The sequence below is a fragment of the Planococcus citri genome, chromosome 4, assembly GCF_950023065.1.
Source record: "Planococcus citri chromosome 4, ihPlaCitr1.1, whole genome shotgun sequence".
Lineage (NCBI taxonomy): Eukaryota > Metazoa > Arthropoda > Insecta > Hemiptera > Pseudococcidae > Planococcus > Planococcus citri.
Genome location: NC_088680.1, coordinates 20,216,318 through 20,241,767, shown reverse-complemented (window position 1 = coordinate 20,241,767; position 25,450 = coordinate 20,216,318). Strand labels below are relative to the sequence as shown.

General features: G+C 35.5%; 2 protein-coding genes and 1 long non-coding RNA gene across 4 annotated transcripts; all 3 read right to left on the bottom strand.

The window, feature by feature from the left end:
* Nucleotides 1-1,950: 1,950 nt before the first annotated feature.
* On the bottom strand, nt 1,951-2,742 carry LOC135845121 (kelch-like protein 12). The gene has a single exon (XM_065363586.1). It carries the CDS (start codon nt 2,740-2,742, stop codon nt 1,951-1,953), a length of 792 nt encoding a protein of 263 aa, XP_065219658.1.
* Nucleotides 2,743-5,501: 2,759 nt separating this feature from the next.
* Nucleotides 5,502-8,910, bottom strand: LOC135844212 (kelch repeat and BTB domain-containing protein 12-like). 2 transcript variants are annotated; one of them, XM_065362358.1, is made up of 3 exons: nt 7,778-8,910; nt 7,584-7,640; nt 5,502-7,497 (listed from the first exon to the last, which is right to left on the bottom strand). In XM_065362358.1, exons 2-3 carry the CDS (start codon nt 7,591-7,593, stop codon nt 5,804-5,806), a joined length of 1,704 nt encoding a protein of 567 aa, XP_065218430.1. In that variant the 5' UTR covers nt 7,594-7,640; nt 7,778-8,910; the 3' UTR covers nt 5,502-5,803. The 2 variants fall into 2 exon arrangements, with proteins under 2 accessions (XP_065218430.1, XP_065218431.1); XM_065362359.1 differs by having other exon boundaries at nt 7,782-8,910.
* A 14,894-nt stretch (nt 8,911-23,804) lies between these two features.
* LOC135843627 (uncharacterized) lies at nt 23,805-25,080 on the bottom strand. Its single transcript, XR_010558360.1, has 3 exons — nt 24,455-25,080; nt 24,258-24,317; nt 23,805-24,168 (listed from the first exon to the last, which is right to left on the bottom strand). It is a non-coding gene; the product is annotated as an uncharacterized LOC135843627 (long non-coding RNA).
* Between the last annotated feature and the right edge of the window lie 370 nt (nt 25,081-25,450).

The window sequence follows — 25,450 nt, the reverse complement described above, 5'->3', positions numbered from 1 at the left end:
CAGATATAGGAATCCGAATCCGAATCGTAATTTTCGATTCCGATTCCTTTCGCGACTCCGATTCAGATTCCACTCACGACTCATCTTAGGATCCTCTCACAACTCCAACCAGATTCCTCTCACGACTCCAGCCAGATTCCCATCACAACTCCTTAAATTTCATAAAAATGAAGCATTGAAGATGAAATGAACATTCTAACAAACATTAGTAAATAAATATAAAGGCTCGCCGGTGTTATTTTTTTGTAGGAGTGGGGGGTGAGGCGTGGGGAGGGGGCAATTCTAAATTTTTCGTACATTATTGTGTAATATGTCGAATAATATGTTTTCGAAATCGTAGAATCCGAATTTGGAGTAATTTTTTTTGTAGGAGTGGAGGGTGAGGCGTGGGGAAAGGGAAAATTTCAAATTTCTCCTACATTATCCTTATCGTGTTATATGTCGAATAATATATTTTCGAGGTCGTAGAATTCGAATCCAGAGTCATTTTTTATGGTGAAGGTGGAAGGTGAGTCGTAGGTTCGCATGGGTGGGGCCCTCTCCCCAAACGGTGATACTTGAATAGCACTCGACCCTAAAAACTAGCTCAAGATTCGAATTCTGCGACCTTGAACACATATCAACCAACATGTTACACAATATTATAGGCAAAATTTGAAATTTCTCCTCTCCTCTTGCCTCGCCTCATACCCCTGCGAAAAAATAACCCCAGATTCGAATTGTACGACCTCAAAAACATATCAATCGACATATTACACATTAATATAGGCAAAATTTGTAATTTACTCTCTCTCCCCTTGACTCACCTCCCACCCCTACAAAAAAAAAATATCTCCAGATTCGAGTTCTACGACCTAGAAAATATATTATTCGACATATAACACGATAATGTAGGAGAAATTTGAAATTTTCCCTTTCCCCACGCCTCACCCCCCACTCCTACAAAAAAAATTACTCCAAATTCGGATTCTACGATTTCGAAAACATATTATTCGACATATTACACAATAATGTAGGAAAAATTCAAAATTTTCCCTCTCCCCACACCTCACTCCCTACTCCTACAAAAAAAATAACTGCAGATTCAGATTCTACGACCTTGAAAACATATCAATCGACATATTACACAATAATGTACGAAAAATTTAGAATTGCCCCCTCCCCATGCCTCACCCCCCACTCCTACAAAAAAAATAACTCCAGATTTGGATTCTACGACCTCGAAAACATGTTATTCGACATATTGCGCATCGATCAGGGTCGAATCCTAATAATACCAATTAATTTGTAGATTTTCTGACTTACCCCAAAGTGGGGTAAGTCAGAACAAGTTACATTTTATTCGATTGTGCGAAAGCTACTGCGACAATCGCGCTGAAATTTTCACCATAGGTTAAGAACCCTTATGGGAACCTACATACCAAATTTCAGCCATATTGGTTCATTAGTACGAGAGTAACAGCTGATCAAAGTTGAAATTGTGAAAAAACGTTCTGACTTCCCCCGGTGCACCTTATGTAAAATTTTCAACTCACCATGTTATTAGTAAAACAATGATAAATTCTAAATTCATCATTCAGATTCACTTTCACAACCACTTTTCAGCGCCAACCGGCAAAAATTAGATAAAAGAATATTTATGAAAATTACACTTTTTTGTATTTGTGCTTTTCAATTGAATTTGGGTGATTTCGTTCATTGTGAGAGTCTAGAGAATCGTAATGATGAGGAGTCGTGAGAATCGTAATGACTAATGAGGAGTCGCGAGAATTGTAATATCGGAGTTGAGAGAATCGAAATATCGGAGTCGCGAGAATCAAATTACCGGAATCGCGAATCATATTACATTTGCGATTCCTGCTTGAAAAGAGTCAGATTTCACATTTTTCGATTCATCTGTCAGGTGAATCGAAAATGGAATCCGATTCCGGAATCGGATTCATGCGATTCTCACGACTCCTTAAAAAAATCGGAATCGCGCCATCTCTGATCAATACAATCTAAGTAAAGATTTAAGCTCAAATCACTATCATTGAATTGAATTCCATGTCCCACACTGTGACTGCTATCTTCATTTCTTGCAGCATCTATCAGTTCAGCAACTGCTAATGTCAAGGGGGAAACATTGTCAAATGTAGGAACTTGCAAGAGCATCCTCATATCCTTCGCACTAACGTTATTATGTTTACACCATTTGATAATTACTGCGATAATATCATCATCGAAATGATTAATAGACGATATTCTTACTTTTGACAGTAAATGTTTTACTATATCGTACGACAGATCCAAGAAACCGTCAGTTTTTCCCCAAACTCTCGGGACCCCAGCTAACCTCCCTATACACGCATCATATAATTTTTCAGCTCCTATGGTTTTTGCAAATGCACATGTTTCAGGTAAATAAAGCATACGGTCTACGTTCTTGATAATACAGTCCACACATGCGTTGAAAATCCTATCGCATTGGAGCACATGGCTCGCTTTCAATACGAAATACACATTACTCGGAAGCAAACGAATTCGCATGGTATAAATAGCGGACAGCAAGATTTCCATTACTTCGGCATCGATGTCCTGAATGGGGATGGTTTTCGAGCTGCTTTCTTTGAAATTTCCATTGAACATAGCTTGAAAATAAGTAGAGGAGGATGTCAAAACGAGACGATGACAAGGAAATTGAGCACCGTTGACATCGAGAATTACATCGCAAAAGAGATTCTTTTTTCTGTATTCGTCCATGGTGTCGAAAACACTATTCGGGGGGATATCTAGTTTTGTTTCTTCGAACTGATCTGAAGTGAAAATATGAGAAGTTTTGGTTAGAATATTCGCTGATGTTTCATGACTATATAACGACAATATAATGTATCATCCGATAGGGCTTACCAGTCATTCTTCCAAATATAGATAGTGAATAATAAAACCAAATTTAGATGGCAGCAATCAGTCGTTCACTGAAAAAATAACACTATGAGATTCTCTGTAATGAGTAACACGTATATGTAAGTAAATCTGTTCTCAAAAGAACTAAGAACTTGAACTTTGAAGAAGCATGCAACTAATCAACCAGACTCAACGACTTGACATGTTCCTGATGTTCCAAATTATACTTACGATTGACATTTGCGCAGTTGAGTTGAAGCAGAATGTAATTGCGATACAGCCACACTAAAATTCGTTTTCAAATTTATCGCTTCGTTGCCTTCAAAAGTTTTGGAAAAATTTGTCGAAAAATTTTTAAAAATTTTTTTCATTATACATGCTACGAAAGTATAAGTTTTCCGCCCTCTGTGCATGCTACGAAAATGCTCTATGTTTACCCGGGTCGAAAATGAAAATCTTTCAACTTTTAAAGGGCTCTGGAGGCGGAAAAAAGCATTCTACGGAAAAATGAAGTCGAGGAAAATTGTAGAGAATTAAATTTCCAATCGACATAATGTCTTTAGTTTTTTTCTAGGAGGCTTAGTATTCGATATATTTACTATGCAAAAAAGGGGTCATACTCATCACTTTAACCAAAAACGGGCGTAAAACTTATTTTCGTAACATGAATAATGAAAAACATCTTACAATGCAAGAAGCGACGTGAAGAATGTTTGGTCTCGTGCTTTAACTCTCCTCGCCTTCGGCTCGGCGAGTCAAATTGCACTCGACCAAACATACTTCACTTTCGCTCCTTGTATTGTAATATACTATTTCCTCACGTTTAACGGTAACACGTTTTGTTATCAATATCTTAAGAGCGCTTCCCACTTTCTCAATTCTCGTTTCTGATTGGCTGCTGGTCAGCAATATTGTTTTTACGTTCATCGAAGAAATCACATGGCGAGAACAGCTGTTCGATACAGAACTCGAAAAGCTCGATGAAGCATTAAAGCCGAAGGTGCTTCATAACTTCAAAATTGGATATTTTATTTTTTGAAAGTTTGTCAAACAACAACTTGCAGATATATTTCAACTGTATTCAATTTGCCTCATGTCTGTATGCCGACAACTACTGTGACTTAAGTACCTAATATTTATAATTTTATTACGTTTTAACCATATGTATGTATACTTACATGTAGGTACAGCTACTTATCGTGCTCGAGCTCGAATTGTATATAGTAGTACCTAACATTGTATACAATTTCTTCGACGAAGAAAATAATAGAAATTCTGAAGCCTCCAACAAGTTTTCAATTGTACCTGGTAGGTAATTTCGTTTTTAATGATAAATTTTCCCGGGAATGGAAAGCTAACTGAAAGCTGAAGAAGTTTGAGATTTTTGAAAGCTAAAAGCTCTAGCCAAAAGCGTTATTTATTCAGCTTTCTTTCGGCTTTTTTACGAATTCATTTGGTTCAGTTTCTGTTTGAGTTCTTTTTTGACTTTCAAAATACACATTGTTTTCTCGTGTTTTTTTTTTCGTTGTGGTTGTGAGTTTCCATTTTCCTTTCTATTCACCTCATTTTTAAAAAAAAAATGAAAAGCTGAAAGCTGAGGAAGCTGTGAGGAAGTTTGAGATTTTTGAAACCTAAAAGCTGAAGCCAAAAGTTTCATCTTTCAGCTTTCCATCAATCCATCCCTGAAATTTTCATCCATGTTGCCTTGAAATTTTATATGTTAGATAGCTAGGTCATGAATATTAACATAACGGGATCAGTTTATTAACTCGATAAAGGGGATTGGTTTGATTTTTATCATATTGTACGAGTAAACAGAATAATTTAAGTATTAAATTTTATTTCATTTTCACGTTTCATTTACGTAGGTACATAAATAAACCTATCAAAAGAACCACAACTTCAACTGCTGAAGTGCATTTTTTCAATTAAAAATGAGGGGAAAAATCAAAATGTCACCAAATTAACCCAGAGAACTGAAGTATGGGATTTATAAATAGCCATAGGTACTCTATTTTCTACCAAATTTCGTGCCGTGCTGGAGCCTCCAGCAGACTTTCGAAACTTGGAAATTTCCACTAAAAATTTTACCAAAGTTGGAAAGGTTTAATTTACTCAGCCCTCAAATTTCAACAAGCTATCAAGTCAATTGCAGGCGAATCAGATTTTTTAAAAAATAACGTGTACTTGATGGGTCACTAATAAGCATCCATCTCGTGCATATTTTGCTGGAAAACTGGAATTTTCAAAAGAAAGTCGCTGGAGGCTTCAATACGACTTGAAATACCTATACAGTCTACTTAAATAAAGCATGTTGCAATTGGAGTGAAGATTGAATTTCAGATTTTCAACTTCACTTCAGAAAATTTTATAAAAATTTCAAGTTTCAAAAATCTGCAGGAGGCTCCAGAAATTTCTGTAAAGTCGCCGACGACTCAAAAGCAACTTGAAAGTTGAAACCATCTGCAGTCAAATTGATATAGCGAATTGAAATTAGAGTTCACAGTAAATTTAGGCTTTCCAGGTTTATTTTTGGTTAAATTTATGGAAATTTCATGTTTAAAAAATCTGCTAGAGGCTCCCAAATTGTTTGAACAGGTTCAAAACCGTTTACAATCGATTTGACAAATCAAAACTAGGCTTTATCCCAAACAGAGAACCTGCAAGTTTGAAAAAAAATTGGTGGAACACTGTCAACGTTGCAATTCTATTCAAAATACGTAGAACAAAACGATAAAAACTAAGAGTATAAAACAGAATGGCAATCGTAAAATTAATCTAAAGTATCTATTCTAATAATCAAAAAAAGCATGCAAACAAAAATACAAGAAAATATTGTACACCAAGAAATAACATTTCAATGAAAATAAGAATGACAAATTAACAAATATAGACGTAGCCAATCCTTCAGAGGAATTTATTCAGCATAGATTACGTTACCTAAACCCACTGTAATATTGACTCCATCAGAGCTGACGAACTGAGCTCGTTCAGGCAACTTTGGCATCTCAATCCACGTATTCAACTTTACATCATATTTCTCATTCTTGGTGAATGGCCTTCTTTCCACAGCATAGATAAACCCATCACGATGAATCATTTTATGCCTCGCTCTGCCTTCATTCATAGGCTGCAGATCGGTTCTCCATTTATTAGCCGTCACATCGAAAATACTAAAGGTATTATGCAAAGTACTATCGTGACTGGAGCCTGAAATCGCTATTTTTCCGTCAAACGAACAAACGGCCGCATTTTCATGTTGAAAAGGATTTGGGAATGTGATACGATTTCTAATCTGATAAGGAGCACGAGAATCGATCGCCAGAATATATCTATTATCACGATCAGTCACGGTGTTACTATTTTTACATCCAACAACATAAATAACATGATCTAAAAACGTAACATCGAACCATGGATGATAATCACTTAGAAATGAATCCTTGAGAAAGGGTGAATCATATTCAGTAAAGATCTTTTCCCACGTACCTAGTTCACAGTGGTAAACCCAAATGTCCGTAGCAAAAATTCCATGAAATAAATAAATCATTTTCTCAACTGCGATAATGTAGTAACCACCATCACGACATTTCAGATCATTAGGCACTTGCAAATCTACTCCAACATTATCTTCAAAACAAGAAAAGATGAATTTTCTGGTAAAGTAATTCAATTCTAAACAGTAAGTCTTCGTTCCAATTGTACAAAATTTCTTGAAAGATAGATCGGTGGCTTGAAAATTTGACAATGTACATTTGTCAAATGACTCATTTATCTTCAGTCTTCCCCACCCTCTGGCTCCACTTTCAACATCAATACTATTTAAATAAAGATTTAAACTCAAATCACCATCATCGGATAGAATTCCATATGCACTATGACTGCTATCTTCACTTCTCGCAGCAACCATCAGTTCAGCCACTGCTGATGTCCAGATGGGGTTTTTGCTAAACGTAGGAACTTGTAAGAGCATGTTAATATCCTTCGCACTGGTGTTATTATATTTACACCACTTGATAATTATCGCTAGAATGTCATCATCGATACTGCTCCAAGTCGATCTTACTTTTGATAGTAAATGTTTGAAAACATCGTACGAAAGATCCAACAAACTGTCAGTTTTTCCCCAAAATATCAGGGACGTAGCTAACTTCCCTATACATGCACCATATAATTTTTCAGCTCCAACGGTTTTTGCAAATGCACATGTTTCAGGTAAGTAATGCATATGGCGTATGTTCTTGATAATACAGTCCACACATGCGTTGAAAACTTTATCACATTGGAGCAAATGGCTCGCTTTCAATACGAAATACGCATTATTTGGAAGCAAACGAATTCGCGCGGAATAAATAGCGGACAGCAAGATTTCCATTACCTCGGCATTGATGCCCTGAATGGGGATGGTTTTCAAGCTGCTTTCCTTGAAATTTCCATTAAACATAGCTTGAAAATAAGTAGACGAGATTGTCAAAATGAGACGATGACAAGGAAACAAAGTACCGCCGATATCGAGAGTCACATCGCAAAAGAGATTCTTTTTTCTGTATTCGTCCATGGTGTCGAATACGCCATTCGGACGGGCATCCAGTTTTATTTCTTCAAACGGAGCTGAAGTGAAAAAAAGAGAAGTTTTGGTTAGAATATTTGCTGATGCTGCATGATTAACAACATTATATATCACCGATGGGGCTTACTGTAAGTCATTCTTCCAAATAGTGAATAATGAAACCGAATTTATAGGGCAGCAATCACTGAAAAAATAACTCTATATGAGATTCTATGTAATAAGTAATAAGTATATAAGTAATTCTGTTCTTCAAAAGAAGAATTTGAGCTTTGAAGAAGCATGCAATTATTAGCCGGAATTAACTTGCTTCAAATTACTTACGTACGATTGGCATTTGCGCAGTTGAGATAGAATGTAATTGATACTATATACCACACTCAAGCCTTTCTTCAAATTTATCGCTTTGCGGCTTCGCTAACTAATAACTTTGTAAATCAAAATTCTTCGACAATTTTTTAAAAATGTGATCTGTCACGAGAAAACCAACTTAGTGTCCAAAAAATCGATATCTTTTTTATGGTGGATATTAGTAGTACTTAGGGTGCTGAATCTGACTGTGGGGGTTGAAACGTTCGCGAACGATTCTCTTGACCCTAAATCTGAGGTCAAAAAATAGAGCAACTACAATAATAAAAGTTGTAAAAAAATTTTTTTTTTGATTTTCTTGAAAGGTATGTTCTGGGGAGTCGAAATACAGATTTTTACGCTCGACCATAGACCCCGACCCGTACCCAAACAATCAGCCATCCTTATCACGATGTTGGACTTGTAAAAATTTACTTCGTTGATCGTTGATCTAATCACAAGCAATAAATAAGATGAGTTCTGAGTAATTTTATCAAATTCAATCGCTAAATCATACTAAAAGAAAGAAAAAACGAAGAAAAATCCTACATGTAAGGTAATTCCATCTTTGGAAGTTTTGAAAAACACTCAGTTTGCTCAGCAGCAAATGATACTCGTATGTAATATCTACAACTACAACAAAGAACTTTGAAATTGCAATACAATGAATAAACACTAGAAAGAATTTTTCCCTTCAAAATACAAAGTTTTCTCTTCCAGTTGTACATTGCGTTGTGTTATTTCGAAGATTCAACGGCGAGTCTTCGCATTGGCACATACTACATGACCATATAGTCAAATTTTTTTAAACAATTGCTGGGAAATCATGAAATTTTCGCATAATGACGATTCGACTACAGTTTTAAGCGAATTCAACACCACAGATCGCACATAACATAAAACTGTCATTTCCCAAGTTTCATTTACCTACTACTCGTACTCATTATAGGATTTTTCATTATTTTCGTATGATTTAGCGATTGAATTTAATAAAATAACTTGGAACTCATCTTATTTATCGCTTAGAATGCTTATGATTGGATTAACGATCAACGATCAACAACGTAAATTTTTACCAAGTCCAAAATTTGTGATAAGGATGGCTGATTTGTTTGGATACGGGTCGGGACTAATTACTAGAGACTAAGGATACTTTTCGGCATCGTGTGCTGTCGAGTGCTTTCGGCTACGCTCGTTTGACTTTATTCTTTGTAATATTGTAATGATTCAAGTTCCCTGTTCCTGTTGATGAGATTTTTTAATTTTAATTAAAAATTAATTATAATATTCGAATATTATATTGTCTCTTACGTATTCTTCATTGTATTTCTTGTAGAATGCAATTTTTTGTTGCTTAATAATATACTTTGGGTTAAATGCCTTATGTGAGCAGTTGGAAATCTGATAAGATTTTTTCGATTTTGACTTTGACTGATGTGATATCAATCTTCTTTTGAAAAACTTCCAAGTTCCAAATGTTTGTACAACAACGTCACTTCTCATTCTGTTAAAGTTTTACATTTTCTTCAAATTGAATTCGAAAGACTAGTATCATCACAGCTGTTTTTTATTTATATTATTGCCATTTGGAAATGTTCAGATCGGAAACCAAGTTGTCTAACTAGAGTACAAGACTGTCGACGTGTCAACGAAATTATGAAACAGATTAAAATTCAAAAGAAACAGGACTAACACGAGTTTTATCATTAAAATACGTACAATATTCGTATGAAATAATATGATTATGAAAAAGAAAGATTTGAACAAAAAGGAAACAGGAGTTTCATCTTTGATAAGGAGAATATTTCATTTTCATGGAGACAAGTCAAACGAGCGTAGCCGAAAGCACTCGACAGCACACGATGCCGAAAAGTATCCTTAGTCTCTAGTAATTAGTACGGGTCGGGGTCTATGGTCGAGCGATTTTTACAACAATCGGCCCACATTTGGAGGATTTGTGCCATATTTTGGAATTTGAGTAAGGCTTGAGCTGGAAAAATCAACTCTTTTCACATTGAACAAATTTGTTACAAAACGTGATAAATTTAATAATAATAACTTATTTTTCATTAATAATTCATACTCAGGTAGTTTTTGAAACATTTTTGGTGAAAAATTCAAAAAAATCGAAAAAATCGATTTTGGGAAATTTTGATTATTGGACTTGGGCAACCTTGAATGCGATGATTTTGAAAAAAAAAATATCGGGTTATGTTGGCGCTCATGGGGGCCAAAAGTGGTGCAAGTTTCATGGACCTACAAATTTTAGATCGCCTGATACAAAGACTCAAAACTTCAAATGCCCTTTTTGTAAAATTTACGTTTTGGACACTAGGTTGGTTTTCTCGTGACAGATCACAAATTAATTTCATGTTTTTCCTGTTAATTTTATTGAACGCCATCTGTTGAGCAAACCAGACAACTATACGTTCTGTTTTCTTCTCAGTTCTCTGTGAGAGGAAAATATTCATTATTCTGAGAGATATGGCCGGTTAACCCTTTTATTAATTTTAATTTGTTATTTGTTTTATACTTAATTGTTAATCATTAAAATATTCGTTCGTTAATCGAATTGGTGTGATGTTTTTATTCATCTTCGAGTTACTATTGAACTTTGGTGTTGAATTTCGTCATTCAAATTAATGGCTGTGAAAGTGAACTTTGAAAGCTCTCTGTACGAGCACGTTACGGACATTGGTTCGAATTTATGCAAATTAGTCGAATAAAACTGACAGGTTATGGGCCCAGAGCCTTCCGTAAGTTGCTGTGATTCTATATATCGTTTTATTTCTCATCCGTCCGGTAAAATGTCCGTAAAAGAAAGATCTATTCCTGAGTTTGATGGACAAGACTACCCTATATGGTCCGCGCGTATGCGCCTATTGTTACAACGTGAAAAAGTTTACCATACTGTACGTGACCCTGTTCCTTCCGCTCGTAACCGTACTGAAGAATGGCAAGATCAAAATGCCTTAGCAATGCACCTGATAGCTAGTCACTTGTCCAATAGATATTTTCGGCAAGTTGGATCGGAAGTGTTTGCCTTTACAATGTGGGCAACATTATCTAATGAATTTAATCGCAGGTCTGACCTGCAGATTGCCGACCTCCGAGAAGAGATACGTGCCATGAAATATAATTTAACTGATTCGATTTCGATTAAGGATTATGTTGTAAACTATCGTTCCAAAGTTTATCAGTTGAAAAACCTCAATGATCCATTGTCTGATAAACAGCACATACTTGCGTTTCTTCGTACGCTGCCAGTTCAGTTCCATGTATTGAGAGCAACTTTGGAGCTGGCTGATGATCTGTCATGGGACAGAATATTGACTGACGTTCCAGATTTTTATACTCGCCATATCAAGGTTGATAGTGCCGTTTCATCTTCGTCTTCGCTTCCGAAAGCTGGTCCTTTGAATGCTAGTCAGTCTCCTGTCACCCCTCCAGCTACTGCTTCATCCGATCGTCATCAATTAGCTGTTACAAATGATCAACGAAAACCAAAACGTGTAAAGTGTTTCAAATGTGGCATCTTGGGCCATACTGCAGATAACTGTCAACGGAGAAAGTCAAATCAGAATTCAAATTCGTCTAATAATGGTAATAATCGAAACGGTTTCTCTGGAAATTGCTACAAGTGTGGCAAAAAGGGTCATCGAGAAGCCACTTGTAGAGTAAGATCAAATAATCGTAGTAATTTTTACAACAATAATTCTGGTATGTGTAATAATGGTTTTAATAATAATAGTGGTAATAATTTTGGTAATTTCGGTAGTAATTTTAATAATAACATGAATCATCAAAATTATGGTCCAAATATGAATTTTAATGGTTCCGGTGGTAATAATAATGGTTCTTATGGTCGTTTTAATAACAGTGGTCAAAATCAGAGACCTTTAGGTTCGGTGGCTTTTAGTCTCAATAGAGTTGATATTTCTAATTCTGTTTCTAATGATAAAGTGTTATGTTTCAAGCTTGATAGTGGTAGCCACAATCATATTGTTAATGATGATTCGTTTTTCAGTAAAGTTATTAATTTGAAAGAACCTGTGATGTTTCGAGTTGCTGATGGTGGTTCGTTGGCTGCTACTAAAATTGGGACAATTGTCTTTCATGGTGGAAATGGAAAAACGACTCTGTTGAAAAATGTTTATTATTCGTCTCAGTTGGATCAGAATTTGCTGTCAATTGCAACTTTATTTGATGATGGTTTTGATGTCGTTTTTGGAATTGATTCAGCCATAGTCAAGGGTTTGAAAGAGAAGGAAGGTGTACTGATTAATGGTATTCGAGTTGGTAATATGTATGAAGTTAAATTGTTTCCTATTTTTAATGACGTTTGTGCTATTGATAATATTGATTCGAAGGTCATGTTGTGGCACAGAAAACTTGGTCACCTGAATTTTTCATTCATTGAAGGAGTTAGCCAAACGTAATTGTATTCCTGGATTGAAAGAAGAAGAAGTCACTGTGAACATCGACCTTTTAGTTAACCTAGACGGCTACTCATACGCAAAATTATCTCACTGGTTATGTCGCCAACTCTGTGGATTTCAAATTAGAAACAAACGCATCTGCGCATGTCTCAGGAAACGTGTGTGTGTATTTTGTTGTCCGTGGATTAGTGGTGGAAGTGGGGGTACTGCTGGTGTTTCCGTTTACTGTTCACAAGCTTCAACTCCTGAGACATGCGCAGATGCGTTTGTTTCTAATTTGAAATCCGCAGAGTTGGCGACAAAACCAGTGGCCTTAGTTTGCATCAGAGTAGTCGTCTAGGTTAACTAAAAGGTCGATGACTGTGAATGAGAAGTGTGAATGGTGTCTTTTGGGCAAGCAATCAAGGTCACCATTTGATGAAAATTCGAGTAGAGCTTCTGCTCCTTTGGACCTTGTGCATTCGGATGTTGTTGGACCCATCACTCCAGTGTCTCATGACAACAAGTCATATTTTGTTACCTTTCTGGATGACTGTACCCATTTCTGTTATATTTATCCGATGTCTGCTAAATCTGAGGTGTTTTCTAAGTTTGTAGATTTTCATGCTTTAGTTACCAATAGGTTTGAGAAAGGAATCAAGGCGTTGCGTTGTGACAATGGTGGAGAATATGATAATGCTCAGATGCATGAATTTTGTCGAGTGAATGGTATTGAGATGCAGAATTCGATTCCCTACCGACCACAGCAGAATGGCAGAGCTGAGAGATTAAATAGATCGTTGGTTGAACGAGCAAGGACTTCGTTGTTGGAAAGTGGTCTAGAATCGATTTATTGGACTGAAGCTATTTACTATGCAGCATACTGTTTGAATAGATCTCCTACTGTTGGAAAAATTCTTCCTGCTGAGAAGTGGTTTAAATCCCCTATAAAATACAAAGATCTTCATGTGTTTGGATCTTTCTGTACTGCTGTAAAGAATCGTTTTGATGAGAAATTTGAGTCTAGGAGTGAGAGAGTGAGATTTGTTGGGTATGCTCCTGGTGGTTTTCGTTTATTGAGACCTAATGGTGATGTGTTTTTGTCTAGAGATGTTGAATTTCAGGATCATGTTGATTTTGAGCATGATGAAGAGATTGATCCTACCTTTGAGATTATTGATCTTAGCCGAATTGAAGATATTCCAATCTATTCAGTTCAGAGAATGATTGAAGATGTTCCTGAAACAGTCCAGGAGGCAATGTCAAGTTGTGATAAGAGTCAATGGTCTCAAGCAATTCAAGCAGAGATTGATAATATCAATTCTCAGCAAGTTTTTCAAGTTGTTCCTCGCCCTAAGGATTGCAAGGTGATATCATCTCGTTGGATTTTCAGAAAGAAGAGTGATTCCGTTTTTAAGGCCAGATTAGTTGCTCGTGGCTTTGAACAGACTGATATTGAGGCTCAAGATACCTATTCGCCAGTTGCTAAGCTTACTACCTTTCGTTCGTTGCTTGCTTTGGCTGTCCAATTGGGCTATACAATTGTTCAGATGGATATAAAAGGTGCTTATTTGTATGGAGAAATGAGTGAGGAGTTGTTTATGGAATTTCCTGATGGTTTTGACTTTGACTGTGATCCCAATGAGTATGTTGTGCTAGTTCGTAAGGCATTGTATGGTCTTAGGCAAGCTCCTAAGGTTTGGAATAATACTCTGCATGAGAAGCTACTTTCCATGGGCTTTGTTCAGTCTACAGCTGATTGTTGTTTGTATATTCTCGAAATTAATGGAAGAGTTGTTTATTTTCTAGTCTATGTTGACGACTTTATGATTGTAGGTGATGATGATTTGGTTAATTTGGTGAAATCTGAGTTGTGTTTTAGTTTCGAAATGTCTAGTGTTGGTAATATTGGAGAATTTTTAGGAATTTCAGTAGAATATGATCAGTTGAATAGATGTGCTTCATTGAATCAAGCTGCACTGATCAATAAAGTGTGTTCTCGTTTTAGAGTAACTGAAGTTTCCAGAATTGATACTCCTATGGAGAAAAATCTTCAATTGAAACCTGTAGAATCTCCGAGCCAATTAACCAAACTTCCGTACAAAGAACTGCTGGGCTGTCTGATGTTTATCATGTTGGGTTCTCGTCCTGATATTTGTTATTCTGTTGGATATCTTAGTCGTTTCCAAGGAAAAGCATCCGATACTCATTTCAAGCATCTTATCAGAGTGCTCAAATATTTGAAATGGACTATTGATTTTCGTTTACGGTATTCGTTTAGTAATGATTGTTCTATTGTAACTGGTTTTGCTGATGCAGATTGGGCTGCTGATATTGTAGATCGAAAATCTACTACTGGATATTGTTTCTTTTTGTTCAACTCGCTAGTTAGCTGGTCTAGTAAAAAACAGAGCCTGGTCAGCTTATCTACAACTGAATCAGAATATATAGCTCTTGCTGAAGCTGCTGCTGAGCTATTGTGGATCAGAAAATTGCTGTTTGATTTTGGTTTGTGCTGGATTGATCCTATTGTAATTTTCGAAGATAATTTGAGTTGTATTTCTTTCTCTCAAGCTTCAACTTCCTCAAAGAGGACAAAGCACATTGATGTGAAATATTCGTTTGTCAAGGATCTCATCTCTAAAAGCATCCTAAAATTGTCTCACTGTGGATCTGCTGATCAGATCGCCGATGTCTTTACAAAGTCACTAAGTAGTCCGGTTCTCTCTCGATTATGTAATTTTATGTCATTGTACTGATTATTTTAATTTTTGTGCATTTTTTTTTATTCATCATTTTGCCATGTTTTGTGATGATATTTTTTCTACTATTATCTTATTTTAATTGAAGATGTGTTTTCGAATGATTTTTCATTCTGATTTTGTATTTTAAATACTGTTTAATCGAGTGCTAGGCACTTTGTATTGTGTTGTGATGTTTATTTTAATTTTTCGAGTATTTTCTGATACTTTGTACTGTTTATTTCGAGTGTTTATGCACTTTGTGTTGTTTTAGTGAAATTTGAAATTGTTTTAATTAGCTATTCGCGATCTTTTGTCGTTGTTTTTGAAATTTTAATTTTAATTAGATAATTAATTGCTGAGTTCTCTGGTTTGAGGGTGGGTGTTAATTTTATTGAACGCCATCTGTTGAGCAAACCAGACAACTATACGTTCTGTTTTCTTCTCAGTTCTCTGTGAGAGGAAAATATTCATTATTCTGAGAGATATGGCCGGTTAACCCTTTTATTAATTTTAATTTGTTATTTGTTTTATACTTAATTGTTAATCATTAAAATATTCGTTCGTTAATCGAATTGGTGTGATGTTTTTATTCATCTTCGAGTTACTATTGAACTTTGGTGTTGAATTTCGTCATTCAAATTAATGGCTGTGAAAGTGAACTTTGAAAGCTCTCTGTACGAGCACGTTACGGACATTGGTTCGAATTTATGCAAATTAGTCGAATAAAACTGACATTTCCCTCATTTTTTTTGTGTTTACATTTTACAAAATTGATAACAGAGACATGTTTCTCAATCTCATTGGCTGATCTAGCTGATCGAAAAAAAAATCACACCTGGCGAAAAGCTTGATGAAGGTGATTCGAAAACTGGTACTTGTAAGAGTTGTAAGTTGTAAGTTGAAACTTGTTAAAAACTTGTAACTTGTAGACTTGTCAAACAACATCTGAACCACAACTTCAGCTGCTAAAGAGTAAAGGTACATTTTTTCAGCTAAAAATGAGAAAAAAATCAAAATGTCACCAAATAAATTAACCAGTGAACTGAAATTTGGGACGTACTTACTCTATACAGGTACCTGCCAAATTTCGAGCCGTCAAATTTCCACTAAATTTTTCCAAACCTGGAAAGGGTGAAATTTACTATTTTTTTGGTTGAAATGAAATTTCGACCATTTACACACCAAAATCTATATATTAAAATTATGACCGGATTCTTGTGACAGCGAGATCTCAGGAACGGCTGAACCGATTTTGATCGACGAAGTCTCAAAAAAAAGCTTTTGACCCGTAGATGTGCAGGTTTTAATCAAAAGTTCAAAAAGTTGCGCCGTAAAGCTCAAAAAAGCTCAATAATTGATTTTTGTCCATACTTAGCACATTCGACGTATACACAGTAGTACATATATTATACCTTGAAAGAGCATCTAAAAAAGTCAAATGTTGAAGAAAAAAGTTCACAAAAAAGTTGTGCCTTAAAGCTCAAAAAAGCTCAAAAATTGATTTTTGTCTATACGTAGCCAACTTGAGGTATACAGAGAAGTACGTATATTATACCTTGAAAGAGCATCAAAAGAAGTCAAATGTCGAAGAAAAAAGTTCATAAAAAAGTTGCGCCATAAAGCTCAAAAAAGCTCAATAATTGATTTTAGCCTATACGTAGTGCATTCGACATATATAGAGAAATATGTACATATATTATATTTTGATCGACGAAGTCTCAAAAAAAAGCTTTTAACCTGTAGATGTGCAGGTTTTAATCAAAAGTTCAAAAAGCTGCGCCGTAATGCTCACAAAAGCTCAATAATTGATTTTTGTCCATACATAGCGCATTCGACGTATACACAGTAGTATGTATATTATACCTTGAAAGAGCATCTAAAAAAGTCAAATGTTGAAGAAAAAAGTTCACAAAAAAGTTGTGCCTTGAAGCTCAAAAAAGCTCAATAATTGATTTTAGCCTATATGTAGTACATTCGACATATATAGAGAAATATGTATATTATACCTTGAAAGAGCATCGAAAGAAGTCCAATGTCAAAAAAAAGTTTACAAAAAAATTGTGCCATAAAGCTCAAAAAAGCTCAATAATTGATTTTAGCCTATATGTAGCATATGTCACGTATTCACAGTAGTACGTATATTATACCTTGAAAGAGCATCTAAAAAAGTCAAATGTTGAAGAAAAAAGTTCACAAAAAATTTGTGCTTTAAAACTCAAAAAAAGCTCAATATCTATATATTAATAGCAAGGTGTTTTTTTGTGATCGTTCGTTTGGAAGAACCGCCGAACCGATTTTGTTCGACGATGTCTCAAAAAAAAGCTTTTGACCCGTAGATGTGCAGGTTTTGGTCAAAAGTTCAAAAAGTTTTGAAAAAAGCTTTCAAAAGATTCAAAAAGCTCAAAAATTGATACAGTATAAACAAGCGTGACGATGTATACGCGAAAGTACGTATGGTCCACCTAGAAAGAGCTTGCCAAAAAATACTTTTTGACCATATTTGTTAAGTTTTATAAAAAGCTTAAAGCTCGAAAAAGTTGAAAAAGCTTTGTACATGATATAAACAATTAGAATTCTTCAATACCCCATAAACATTTTAAATTACGTAAGAGGTCCACCCAGAAAGTGCTTGCCAAAAACTACTTTTTGGCCATATTCGTAAAGTTTTGAAAAAAGCTTGAAGCTCAAAAAAGCTCAAATGTCAAATTTTCCTTATATTATATTGTGTAATATGTCGATTGATATGTTTTCGAGGTCGTAGAGTTCGAATCTGGAGTCAGTTTTTTGGTGGGGTTATGGTATCAAGACTTTGGAAAGTTCTGATTAAAGCTTTGAAAAGCTTCAAAAAGCTCAAAAAGTTCAAGGCAGTATAAATGACTGTGTCGATGTATACGCGCAAGTACGTATAGTGTACCTAGAAAGAGCTTGCCAAAAAATGTTTTTTGACCATATTTGTAGAATTTTGGAAAAAGTTCAAAGCTCGAAAAAGTTCAAAAAACGTTATACATGACATAAACAATTAGAATTTTTCAGTACCCAATAACTATTTTAATGTAAGTATGGCCTACCTAGAATGTGCTTGCCAAAAATACCTTTTGACCATATTCGTAAAGTTTTGAAAAAAGCTTAAAGTTCAAAAAAGCTCAAATGTAAAATGTTTCTTATATTATTGTGTGATATGTCAAATGATATGTTTTCGAGGTCGTAGAGTTCGAATCTGGAGTTATTTTTTTGGTGAGGTTGTGGGGTGAGTCATGGAGGAGCTTAAAGCTTTAAAAAGTTCAAAAAGCGTGTCATACTTCATAAGAACAATTAAAATTCTCCAGTGTCCAATGAATATTTTAAGTATGTATAGTCTCCCTAAAAAGAGCTCCCCAAAAAATACTTTTTGACCATATTCGCAAAATTCTGAAGGAAGCTTAAAGCTGAAAAAAGTTCAAAAAGCTTCAGATATGATGTAAAAATTAGAATACTCCAGTGCACAATGAATATTTTAAAGTATGTATGGTCTACCTATATCGAGCTTGCCAAAAAATACTTTTTGACCATATTCGTGAAATTTTGAAGAAAGCTTAAAGCTGAAAATTTTTTAGAAAGCTTCAGATATGACATAAAAAATTAGTATTCTCCAGTACCGAACCAATTTAGAGTACTCATAGTCTACTTAGAAAAAGCTTGCCATAAAATACATTTTGACACATTCGCAGTTTTGAAGAAAGCTTAAATGAAATCCTAAAGCTTAAAAAACATGAAAAAGCTTCATACAATCAGTATTCTCTACTACTCAATAATATTTTAATTTGAAAATAGCTTTTAAACTTTAGTTGTGATGGTTTTTATCAAAAGTTGAAAAGTTTCTGAAGGGAGCTTTAAAAAGTTTTTAAATAGCTCAAAACAGAAAAACAACGGTGTTGATGTACACATGAAAAAGTGCTATTTTTAGCACATTGGGTATCAAAATTAATCCTGGAACCATGGTTTCATTTTTTTGAGTTCTGGAGTGGTTATATCTAGCATCTCACTTTTTCATCAACTTATGCAAGTTTCGGACTATTTGGGAAAATCTCTACTGTTATATGTAGGAGTTTAGATTTTTCAACTGAGGGGTTGAATTTTTTTTGTGAGTCCTCGACAAAATTAGAATCACGATTTAAGGAAATTCCTAATTGCATTTTTGACTCGGAAATCTTGGAATATTTCTAAAATTGTGTTAAGTAAGTATTTTATTGAAGTATTCTCCAGTACCGAACCAATATTTAGAGTACTCATAGTCTGCTTAGAAAAAGCTTGCCATAAAATACATTTTGACACATTCGCAGTGTTGAAGAAAGCTTAAAAAAGTTCCAGGTCAAAGTTAAGTGAAACTTTGAAATTTTCAGTTATGTGGTATTAGATCCAATCAGATGTGTTAGTTTCATTTCAACTGTAGGAAAAAAACAAGTATTTTTGGAATTTTTCAGCAAATTCTGCTAAAAAAGTGATAAGTAGGTAGCCTAATTCGCAATTTTGCCTAAAACTTGAAATTTTTGCCAACTTTAAATGAAACCATGACTTTTCAGGCAATTGTTATAAGAAATCTGATACTTTTTTTCAATTTTTGTAGAAAAGTAGGACATTATTTTAATGAATGATAAAGCGATGACAGAGTGATGCTTTTCAGGATATTTTAGAGAACAATTTACGCTTTGGGTTATTTTTGATGAAAAAGTAAGAATTATTGGAATTTTTGCTTTGAAACAATTTTTTTTTCTGTCAATTATTAAAACAGCCATAAACTTTCACAATTTCCGGCAAAAAGCAACAATAACAATGTTAGCAAAAAGCAAGACTTTTTGGGAATTATAGGTGAAAAAATATACTTTCAAAATTTTCAAAATGAACAATTCACATCTAGAAGAGGAGCGCAGTATGCGCGAAAAACGGGTTATCTAGTATCGTTTAAAACTGGAACACAAAGATTTTTGAAAAGACAAGCACCCGTCTCGTGTTTCGTTTTTTTGGAAAACCAGAATTTTTAAAAAGTTGCTGGAAGCTTCAAAATGACTTGAAATACCTACAGTCTAGGGTCTACTTGAAGCGTGTTGCAATTGGAGTGAAGATTGAATTTCAGATTTTCAGCTTCACATTAGAAAATTTTATAGAAATTTGAAGTTTCAATCAAAAATCTTTCTATTTCTGTAAATTCACTGACGACTCGAAAGCAACTTGAAAGTTGAAACCATTTGCAGTCGTATTGATATAGATAGATGATAGAGAGATGAAATTAAGTGCACAGTAAATTTAGGATTTTCAATTTCACTTTCGATCAAATTTAGTGGAAATTTCATTTTTTAAAAATTTGCTAGAGGCTCCCGAATTGTTTGAACTGGTTAAAATTTCAAAACCGTTTTCAATCGATTTGAGAAATCAAAACTAGGCTTTATCCCAAAGAGAGAACCTGCAAGCTTGAAAAAAATAGGTGGAAAACTGTCAAAGTCGAAATTTTATTCAAAATAGAACAAAAAAATAAATCTAAAAAAGTAATCGGATGGAAGCGGTAACATAAATTGAAAGTATGCCTCCAATGTCCAATAATTAAAACAAGCATGCAAACAAAAATACAAGAATATGTTGAATACCAAGAAATAACACTAGAATACCAATCGACCAATCCTACAACGGATTTATTCAGCATAGAGAACTCCACCATAAAAACTCATCGTAATATTGACTCCATCAGCATTGACGAACTGAGCTCGTTCCGGCAAATTTGGAATCTCAATCCATGTATTCAACTTAACATCATATTTCTCATTTTTGATGAATGTCCTTCTTTCTAAAGCATAGATAAACCCATTACGATGAATCAGTTTATGCCTTGCTCTGCTTTCATTCATAGGCTGCAGATCGGTTCTCCATTTATTAGCGGTCACATCAAAAATACTAAAGGTATTATGCAAAATGCTATCGTGACTGGAGCCTGAAACTGCTATTTTTCCATCGAACGCACAAACGGCCGCATTTTTATGTTGAAAAGGATTTGAGAATGTGATACAATTACTGATCTGAGGAGCACGAGAATCGATTGCCACAATATATCTATTACTCGACTTGGTGAAATGATTTTCACATCCAACAACATACAAAACATGATCTAAAAACGTGACACCGGACCATCCTGAATAATCATACAGAACTGATTTCGATGAATTGGGTACTTGAAAAACATTGTTGTCCCATGAGTCTAGTTCAGAGTGATAAACCCAAATGGTCGTAGGAAAACGATTATCAAATAGATAAATGATTTTCTCAGCAGCAATCAACTCCACATTACAATATTGCCCTTCAAGATCATTCGGCAATTGCAAATCTATTCTACCATCATCTTCAAAACAAGAAAAAACGTTTTTTCTAGGAGAGAAATTCGACTCTAAACAGTAAACCTTCGTTCCAATTGTACAGAATTTCTGGTAACATAGATCCGTGGCTTGATAATTTGATATTGTATAATAGTCAAATGACTCACGTAGCTTCAGTCTTCCCCACCCTCTGGCTCCACTTTTAACATCAATAGTATTTGTGGTAAACCTCACGGGTAATTCCCGGTAATTACGCTCGTTGTGTCTCTCTCCTCGTGTGTACGTGATGTACGAGTATTCTTGTTATGATATTCGAAGCGTTAAGATGTAATAATTATGTTCCTTGTTAATTTTTTTTATAATAAACGTTGTTAATTGTTCGTTAATCGTTTAATATGTTTCCTACATATTTCAGAAGTGGTCGAATGTGCGTCAACGAAGTGTTTTGATTTGAATAAGTGAAAGTGTGTTTTTGTGTGTTGTTCGCGATTTCTGCCGAAAGCATGGTCAAAACGAAACGAAATCAATCGCCACCTTTTTCTCCGTCGAAAGTAGACCTCTCAATGAATACCCTTAGCGAAATCGTCCAAGCAGCTAGCAGCGCAGTGCTACTGCCGGAAATATCGAAGTTTACGGGTGAGGTGTCTGCTACTGAAGCAAAAGAATGGTTGAAAAGCGTCGAAAATCAAGGCCTGATCGGTGGTTGGAATAACCTACAAAAGCTGGAAACTGCGAAGCGATTACTTACGAAAGCAGCCAAAAGTTGGTATCTACTCAATGCGGACGATATCAAATCGTGGTCCGATTTTCGAAGTTGTTTTTGGGAAACGTTTATTGGCGAAGATGATGGAAACGTGGTTGACAAGTGGGAACGTTTCTCCGCGCGATGTCAACAAGATAACGAATCATCAATCGAATACATCTTCGATAAGCTGCGTTTAGCTAAAGATGTTGGTGCATCCGTTGCAGAATCGAAAAATGCTGTTTGTGCTGGGTTTAAGTCCGAAGATATGGCGAATTATCTACGTATTTACGATTATTCGAAAGCTGCCGATTGGAGCAAACGACTTCGTGAATTTGAATCTAGTAAATCGAAACCTGACGTTGCTGAAAGTGAAAACGAAAAACCGGTTGTTCCTGATCCTGAAACGAAAAAGTCCGAATCCGTCCTTCTGGTCAATACAGCGTTAGGTGTTGATCGTGAAAAATATGTGAAAACGGCTGTTATCAACGGAAAAACGATTTCGGGAGCGTTGATCGATAATGGTAGTAGCGTATGTGTGATGCGAGCGTCAACTGCAGTCACCCTGTGCGAAACTATTCAACCCCCTTCGAATACGAGAATTTTCGGCGTTGGTAATTTGGAAAACGGATCGGAAGTACTTGGTAAAATTGTAGGTACGGTCTCAGTCGATGGTGTGGCAGTACCCGAAACGGAAATTCTAATCCTCCGTGATAATGCGTTACCTGTTCCTCTCGTCATTGGCTGTTCTTGGATCGAAAACCCGAATGTTGCGATGATCAAGTGGAAAGATCAATTTATCATCACACAGGCGAATCGTGTGTCGTTAAACGAAAATAGTGTCGTGTTTAGTGCCGAAAAATCGCCGTGTAACATCGTTAAAACGTCTGTCAACTTCGTTCGAGTCGAAAACGCCGGCAAAATTGCTGAAAAGAGTGAAATTCGTGTTCGTAATCGGAAAAGGAAGCGAAAACCAGTTCGTGAAAAATCGTTTATTGTTAGTGATAAGCGCGATACTTGTCGTTTTTGTTTTTCGGAGGAAAATTGTACCATTTCCCCGGAGTTGCGTTCGCCGAAATTTCGTAAAAAGTGCGTGAATCGGTGTGTTGAGGACAACACACACTGCAGAATGGCCGAGTGTGGTAAACCTCACGGGTAATTCCCGGTAATTACGCTCGTTGTGTCTCTCTCCTCGTGTGTACGTGATGTACGAGTATTCTTGTTATGATATTCGAAGCGTTAAGATGTAATAATTATGTTCCTTGTTAATTTTTTTTATAATAAACGTTGTTAATTGTTCGTTAATCGTTTAATATGTTTCCTACAGTATTTAAATAAAGACTTAAGCTGCTCAAATCACCATCATTGAATTGAATTCCATATCCCACACTATGACTGCTATCTTCACTTCTCGCAGCAACCATCAATTCAGCCACTGTTGATGTACAGCTAGGTTGTTTGCTAAAAGTAGGAACTTGCAAGAGCATCCTAATGTCCTCCGCACTAATGTTATTATGTTTACACCATTTGATAATTACTTCGAGTATGTTATCATCGTAAAGGCTAGTAAATGATTTCACTTTCGATAGTAAATGTTTGAATACATCGTACGAAAGATTCAAGAAACCGTCAGTTTTCCCCCAAAATGCCGGGACCGCAGCTAACCTTTCTACACACGCATCATACAATTTTTCAGCTCCAATGGTTTTTGCAAATGCACATGTTTCAGGTAAGTAGAGCAGACGGACTACGTTCTTAATGATACAGTCCACACATGCGTTGAAAATCCTATCACATTGGAGCACATGGCTTGCTTTTAATACGAAATATGAATTACTTGGAAGCAAACGAATTCGCGAGGAATGAATAGCGGACAGCAAAATGCCCATTACTTCGGCATCAATGTCCTGAATGGGGATGGTTTTCAAGCTGCTTTCTTTGAAATTTCCACTGAACATGACTTGAAAATAAGTAGACGAGGCTGTCAAAATGAGACGATGACAGGGAAACAAAGTACCGCCGACATCGAGAGTCACGTCGTAAAACGGATTCTGTTTTCTGTATTCGTTCATGGTGTCGAAAACACTATTCGGAGGGGTTTCCAGTTGTATTTCTTCGAACGGAACTGAAGTGAAAAAAAGAGAAGTTTTGGTTAGAATATTTTTGCTGATGCTTCTTGATTAAGGACAATAATATATCACCGATGGAGCTTACTGTTACTAGTCATTCTTCCAAATTGTGAACAATGGAGCCGATTTTATGTGGCAGCTATCACTGAAAAAATAACTCAATATGAAATTCTATGTAATAAGTAATTCGTATGTACGTATTTCTGTTCTTCAAAAGAAGAATTCCAGCTTTGAAGATGCATGCAACTATTACCCAGAATTAACTTGCTACAAATTAATTACGTATGATTGGTATCTGCGCAGTTGAAGCAGAATGTAATTGATGCTATCACACTTAAACTTTTCTTCAAATTTATCGCTTCCCCAACTAGAAAAATTTCTGAAAGATTCTTCGAAAATTTTTTTTAAATTTTCGTTTTTTCCCTCATCTTTTTGTGTTTACATCTTACAAAATTGATAACAAGGACTGGTTTCTCATTGGTCCTTCTCCTTCATCGAAAAAAGAAATCACACCTGGCTACCTGGCGAAAAGCTCGATGAGGGTGCTTCAAAAACTGGATTTTGAAAGTTGTAGCTTGTACACTTTGATGTGAATTTTTTTCAGCTAAAAATGAGAAAAAATACAAATGTCACCAAATTAACCCATGAGAACTGAAGTTTGGGACATACTCTAAACCTGCCAAATTTCTATCTGTCAAATTTTCACCCACTAGTAAATTTTACCAAAGCTGTAAAGGTGAAAACTCAGCAGTCAGCACTCAAATTTCAACACGCTATCAAGTAGATTGCAGGTGAATTCATGTCGCTTTGAAGTCTCGAGCGATTTTTTTTCAATTCCGACCATTTACACACCTAAATATCGTTCCGACCTGGAGCACACAGATTTTTGGAAAGATACCTAAGCACCCTCCTCCTGTTTTTTTTTCTTGGAAAACCAGAATTTTAAAAAAGTTGCTGGAAGCTTCAAAATGACTTGAAATACCTGAAGTCTACTTTTAACTTCACTTTAGAAAATTTTATAGAAATTTCAAGTTTCAAAAATCTGCTGGAGGCTCCAGGCTGCAGTCGAATTTATAAACCTAGCGAGTTGATTGAAATTTTATAGTGCACAGTAAAATTAGGCTTTCCAGCTTCATTTTCGATAAAATTTAGTGGAAATGTCATAAACCTGCTGGAGGCTCCAGAATTGTTTGAACCGGTTCAAAACAGTTTTCAATCGATTTGACGAATCAAAACTAGGCTTTATCCCAAAGAGAGAACTCGCAAGTATCAAAAAAA